At 49.2% G+C, this 6,793-nt stretch overlaps 1 protein-coding gene across 1 annotated transcript; it reads right to left on the reverse strand.

Annotated features, from left to right (window-relative positions):
• Positions 1 to 2,068: 2,068 nt before the first annotated feature.
• Positions 2,069 to 6,099, reverse strand: LOC102006973 (translational activator GCN1-like). The gene is made up of 6 exons (XM_005415165.2): positions 5,809 to 6,099; positions 5,313 to 5,507; positions 4,015 to 4,261; positions 3,442 to 3,563; positions 2,975 to 3,089; positions 2,069 to 2,277 (listed from the first exon to the last, which is right to left on the reverse strand). Exons 1-6 carry the CDS (start codon positions 6,082 to 6,084, stop codon positions 2,084 to 2,086), a joined length of 1,149 nt encoding a protein of 382 aa, XP_005415222.1. The 5' UTR covers positions 6,085 to 6,099; the 3' UTR covers positions 2,069 to 2,083.
• Positions 6,100 to 6,793: the final 694 nt, after the last annotated feature.

Here is a 6,793-nt window from a genome sequence, read left to right on the forward strand (position 1 = left end):
CAAGTGAATTATACTGGGTGTGATGGTGCACACCTGTAATCCTAGCATGTGGGAGGCTGAGGCAGAAGCATCATTGCAAGTTCAAGGGCTGCCTGAGCCACACAGTGAGCTCAGGTTGGTCTGAACTACATGGCCAGACACTGTCTCAAAATTAAATAAATAACATAACATAAAATGAATTATTTTTTAGTACTGAGGATTGGACCCAGTTTCCCAAACTGTCCTCAAACTTGTGATCCTCTCCCCTCAACCTCTCAAGTAGCTAGAATTATAGGTGTATGCTACTCTGCCTGGCTAAAATGGATTTTTCTTTAAAAAGTATGTATCCTGCCAAGTGTGGTAGCACACACCTGTAATCCCAGCACTCAGGAGGCTGAGGTAGGAGGGTCACCATGATTTCGAGGTCAGCCTGGGGTACATAAGCAAGTTTAAGTGAGTTCTCAGTACATAGTGAGACCCTATCTCAAAAAAAAAAACAACAAAAAAACCCCACCTATACCATGTATCCTTACTAAACTGTTGACTTCAGTAATTGAGAATTATGCTGAAATCTCCCATCATGACAATGAATTTGTTAATTCCGCCCTATAGAACAGGCACCTGTGGGCCTTGAACTTGTGGCAGCCCTCCTGCCTCAGCCTCCCAAGTGCTGGGATCACAGGCACGTCCCGCCATACCTAGCTTAGTTTTATATATTTTGTCTTATATATTTTGGGGCTATTGAATTTAGGATCATTGTAGCTTCTTAGAAAACCAAAACCCTTCTTGGTATGTAATGGCCCTCTTTATCTAAAAAAAAGCTTTTTTTCTCTTAAAATAAAAACAACAACAATATAACTCTCATCTCTTAAGAACATTCCTTAAAAACAAAAGGATAAAGTAAAACAAAGACGTGAGCTGGGGATGCAACTCAGTGGTACAGAAACCCTGGGTTCCATTCCCGGTACCACAAAAAATTAAACAAAATAAACAAAAAACTCTCATGATTTTCTAAAATAAAAACTATCTAACAATATGCTGGTTGAAGTACTGATGCTCTAAGCTGAAGCTTAAAAAGCGGCAAGTAAACTACCTGTCAAGGTGGCTGGCTGAGTTTCTTCCTAGCAGTCAGTTTCTTCCATGATAAACGACTGACCCTTCCCTTAACCCTCCCCTCTATGGCAGGCATGCTACAGTGAGATGGTACAGGAAGTTCCCAAATAACTATCACTTTGGATAGCACTGACAGTGGTCTAAAGTCATTGCTGCAGTTGATACATTGTGTCAACTTCAGGAGTCTAGGCCTGGCTAAGTGACTCAGCCAGTCTACATCCTGGGGTGAAAAGGACATGCCCTCAAGGCTTTGGATGTTGTTCACTGTGTCAATTTGAGAGGTTTAGAAAGTTAACTAAGTGACTCAGCAGGGGGCAGGGGTCCGTCCTTTGTGTTCATCCTGAGCCTGTGCAAGGAGGGTATGTGGGGGTGGCCTGCTTACAACATAAGGGAGGGAAAGAGGCTTGTTCCCCGCCTTTTTGCTCTCGATGCTTTTGCTGTCTTCTGCTGCCTTCAAGTGTTGTCCCTGTGCCATGCCACCCTGCCTTGGAGCCAGCTGATTAGGGACTGAAACCTCCACAGACTGTGAGCTAAATAAACCTTTCTTTCCTTAATTTTGGGCATTGGAGGGGCTGAAGCTTTAGCTCAGCGGCACAGCACCTGCCTGGCAAGCGGAAGGTTGTGAGTTCGATTCCCGGTACCAGAAGAATTTTGGGCATTGGGTATTTTGTCTCAGCAATGAGAGGAAAGTAACCAAGACACTCACTCAAGCTCTGGACGTTACAGCTCAGCTTAGTGCACAGGTCTCTCCGACGCGAACCAATCCTGAGCCAATGACTCAGTGTCCCTATCTATGTATCTCATGATGTCTGCTCCAGACAAGTGGGAGAACAGACTGCTTCCAAAATCTCTTCAACTAACTATTCTAGGAAAAAGGGCTTTTTAGCATCTAGCAAGTTATTTCAATGTGCACATATTTGTCCTCAGAGAGCAAGGATCCCAGCTGAATGGACACAAGCTTCCTGGAGTGGGGGGAGCACGGCAGGTGCGCTCAGGGAAGCTTACCCAGGATCTCAGGGTTCCTGATGACGGAGCCAATCTGCCTGAGCGCCTGCTGTCCAGCCTTCTGTACTTTGACGTGAGAGTCAGTCAGCACCTCTGTGAGCTTGGGCACAATGTTGGGTAGGCAGGACGACAGCTGCTTAGGAGCACAATATGCCATTGCCCCGAGCAGCTCCACTGACCCTGCAGACAGCAGACAGGTGCCAGCTCTGAGTCACTGGAACAGGTCAACAAGTCGTCTGTCTACACTACCTGCAAACTGCTCAAGCAGCCCCCGGGAAGAGGGCAGGGACTGGAAGACTCCTGAGGCCTGCTGAGCACTGGGACCCCAGGGGAGGGGCAGCCTGTGTGAGAGGAAGAGGCAAGGCCACACTAAGGGCCTCCTGGCTTGGCCCTGGTGGTGATACAAAGCCAGTTCACAGAATTTCTCTGGTCTCAGTTTCCTTGTCCACTAAGGAAAGAACTGTCAGCCTGTGATATCTTGGTGAAGGATGAGGGCCAAAAGGGAGGCCAAGTGGAAGGTCCAACCTTCACCCTCCCCAAGCCTGGGCAGCACCGCTTGTATCTGTTTTCTATATTGCATTCTAGATAAGATAATATTTTTCAAAAGTTTTACTGGATGAAGAAGGTTTTAAAGCCATAGAAAGCTTTCAAGGTCAGGATTTCCTGACTTAGGGTGGAGGCTCTTAGGGAGTCAGAACTGTACTGGACATGAATACATACAAATTATGGAAGAACCAAGCTGCCAAAGGCAGTCTCGGCCTTGTCCCTGGGCTGGGGACCACACACACAGGACAAAAGCTGTGGCTACCTGGATCTCTGCTAAGGCAGTTTTCAGAGCAGGGAGCTAAGAATGACAGACAGAAAGGAGTGGTCTTACCGGCTTTGGTCCGCCAGGATTCTTCCTCCAGGGCAGCTAACAAGGAGGGGAGCACCAGCTTCACCCCGTGAGCACTCAGGTTGCTCATCACAGCCTTGGCACAGTCATCTGCAGCCTCAAGGGAAGAGAGAACACATTCAGGGGCTTCCACTCCAGCAAGGGTCAAGGCCTGACACTCGCCCTAGTGTCCCCCCAGTGATCAACACATACTGGGGACTACTGTGTCAGACCCTAAGCCAGAGCCTACAGGGACAGCTGGGACCACATCTCATAGAAGTCAGGATGTTAGGGACCTTCAGGAGACCATATCATATCAGTATTGAGTGCTCCAGATGCTCACAGAAGGGATTCTAGCAATGGGGACTTGACTTCACCTCAGAGGCACCCTGCCCAAGCCCACAGCCAGCGGCCTCCCCAGAGCAGGGGCTGGCTCTCACTCACTTCTCCCATATAGCCTCAGGACTTACCTCACGCACATACTGGTTCCCATCCCCAAAACACAGTAGTAGATGGGGCAGCACATGAACCACGTAGGGCTCGAAGAGCTTTCCCAGCATGGTGCACAGCATCTCGAAGGCAAAGAGGGCCCCTGTGGGGGGAAGCCAGAATAGCTGGAACAATGTCCTCTGGGGCTGCCACAGGGATCTAACGGGACAGACCACCTCCTCCCACCTCCTCAGTCTATAGAAATACTTGGCACACACAGTTGCAGGACTAAACTACAACAGTTTCTGTCTTCGCACCCACAGCAGAAGTGTGATGGAGCAGAACAGGAAGAGAGCAGGGAGCTATTCATCACTGCCTGGGACTTAAAACTTGAAGTGCAAAACCTGTCTCAGCCAAGAATGCTGCTGAGTTAGAAATTAGAAGTGCAGGTCAAACCAGCAAGCTTGGGGCTGTGATGGGTCACACACAGCTGCCCCCTATAACACACACACATGCACACACCCATCAGCTGGTAAGGAAATGCCAGATTCCTTCCTCTGGCCATGTGGGCCATGACTTGCGGTGCCAGTAGCACCAAGCTTAGAGACACTCACCCTCTCGCCGACGGAAGTTCTTCTTGTCCTGGATAGCATCCGTCAGCGCTGCCATCATTTCCTGCTGTTTCAGAGAGAGGATGCCCAGGCCCTTCACTAGGCCTGCCAGCCCATATGCAGCCCCTTTGCGTTCCGCATACTTGTCTGACTCCAGCAGCTGCTGCATGAGCCGCTGGATCATCCCTCCAGCGTCTTCTTTGATGGCCGGCACAAGAGGCGGTAAGCAGCTGGCCACAGACTCCTGGACCTAAGGGAGGCCACCTCGTCAGTACAGCAAGCTCAACAACAGGAGGTTCCCAGTGACTGGTAGCTCTGTACAGCACCTATACGAAAACGCCCAAGCCCCTTCTCAGCCACTATTGGGGTGTCACAGGGCAGCCTTTCATCTATCATGATACATATGCTCCATCAGGGTGCATGCTGGAATCTATTTGTCACAGAGCATCAGCCATAAGACTGTAAGTGCTGTCTCTGGCCTACACAAAGAACTGCAGCCCAGGTGCATGGGGAAACCCCAAAGGCTAGGCCTACCCAGAAAGAAAAAAAGATCTCCGGAGAAAGCATGCTACTGCACCTCCACAAAGCAGCTTGTATTTGTCATTTTCCAAACTTGCCAAAGTCACAGAGAAATTGGGCTGGGCCTTACAGGACCAGGACCAATTAGGTGCTACCAAAAGACATTTAATGCTGCCTTCCAACCACAGCTCATGAAGCTCAACTCAAGAACAGCAAAGCGGTATGCTGACCGCTGCCCAGGTGGGGCAGTTGGCCAGGTCAGGTTTTCTGACACTTTATTTGACCACAGTTTTGGAAGCCTATTTTCAACTGTGAGTTTTATGAGGATCCTCTGGGTAGTCCACAAGGCACATCACAGAAATTATACATAAATTCATGTTTTCAACAAAGAGAAAAAGAAGTTCTTTGTACTGTGGCTGCCAGGCTGCATTAAAAGGCACTTGCAATAGGTAACAAACACACAGGGAAGGCTTGACACAGGGGGAGCCCTCTTTTTCTGTTGCTGTTTTTTTTTAAATTTTTAGATTGTTAGAGCCAGATTTTTACTAAGAATGACAACAACAAAAAGCTAGCAAAGGAGTAGAAAAAATGAAGTATCTAGGAGATCTGTTAGAACAAAGTGACTTTCTCCTCAGAGGTGCAGTCCACTGTAAGCCAGGCTCTCCTAGGAAATAGGACGACTGTGATGGATGAAGCCACTCAGCCCCCAGCATCCCATGGCCTGTCCTCTGTGGGACCCACTCCCCAGCTGGCTTGTAGGCCCCAGGCCAGACAGCAGGTACCTGCTGGGAGGGGGTGGAAAGGGCAGCGATGAGCTTGGCAACAATGGGCTTCACTTTGGGGTCGCTCTTGTCCAGGTGCTTGGCCAATGAGCCCATTAAGACCACCACGCTCTGCCGCACGGCATCGTAGCTGGCATCGTTGGGCGCATCCTTCAGGAACTCCTCAAATACTGGTAGCAGGGAGTTGACGTTCTCCTGGAAGGGCCAGTCCCCCAAAACCACAGGTCAGTCCTATGGGCTATAGCAAGAGGACTTTCTCTATTATGAGGACCAACCCCTGGGCCTGACACTGGGACAGAGACTCTGACAAGCCAGCCAACCAGGCTGGACCACAGCAGATTTGTACAAATTTAACACCCTCTCGGGTATTTTTGGCTCAAAAGAGATACAAATGTAATTTCTCATCAGAAGCTAGTGCCTTGCAGGATTTCTGACACTCAGGGTCTCTATGTCCAATGCTCAGCCCCATCTCCTCAGCTGGCTAAGAACCTCTTACCTTCCCATGAGCATTGAGTGTTGCTAGAGCTGCGTCTAACATGCACTTCCGGACGTCTGGGTTTCGGTCATTGAGGGCATCAGGGACGAAAAACTGAAAGAGTGGCTTCACCTGAGAGCTGTCCAGATACTGCGAAAGCTTGTTCAGGGCCAAGGCCAGGCCACATCTGGGGAAGAAGTGGGAGTACATGGGTGTGTAAGAGCCAGCCGAGCCTCCCATGCTGATGCAATCGGTGCCAGCACATGAAGACAGGAGCCAGACAGCAGCAAACACCATTTTGGGGTCATACACAGCCCTCAGCCAACTGTCAGAGTCCACTGCTCAGTATTTGCCCAATTTTTTAGAACAATCCACTTGTCAAATGGAGACCAGACATTTATACTGAGTTTACCTGCTAAGGTGTGTCCTTGGGCAGAGGACCTGCTGTGTGTGTTTCTCCATATGTGAATACAATGCCCACCCCTCTACCTTTAAGCCGGTTGTGCCAGAAGAGAGGTAAAGGAATTTGACATGAAAGCCTTTGGAAGGGAACATATTCTATTTTGTTTTTTCTCCGGTACCGGGAACCAAACTCACAACCTTGCACTTGCCAGGCAGGCGCTTTTGCCGCTGAGCTAAATCCCCAGCCCTGGAAGGGAACATATTCTAAAAGGGTGAAGTGGCATTACTCTTTTCAGAAAGTCACAAGAGCAAAGAATCTATATCCTATCCCTATCTGATGGTCTGGAATGAAAAAGAAATGAACTAGGAAAAGCCCATACACCCACTCTACACTGACATAAGCCAAACAGAGGTGCAGCATACAGGGCCAGCTGCTCAGAAAAATAACACTATCAGATGCTTCCAAAGCCTCCAAAGCCTACTCTGTGCCAGCACTCGGGAGACTAAGGCAGGGAGGATCACCATGAGTTCGAGGCCAGCCTGGACTGCACAGTGAGTTCAGGGTCAGCCTGAACTACATAGCGAGACCCTGCCTCAAAAAACA

This window comes from Chinchilla lanigera, unplaced genomic scaffold (assembly GCF_000276665.1).
Source record: "Chinchilla lanigera isolate Chin_1 unplaced genomic scaffold, ChiLan1.0 scaffold00641, whole genome shotgun sequence".
NCBI classification, from domain to species: Eukaryota; Metazoa; Chordata; class Mammalia; order Rodentia; family Chinchillidae; genus Chinchilla; species Chinchilla lanigera.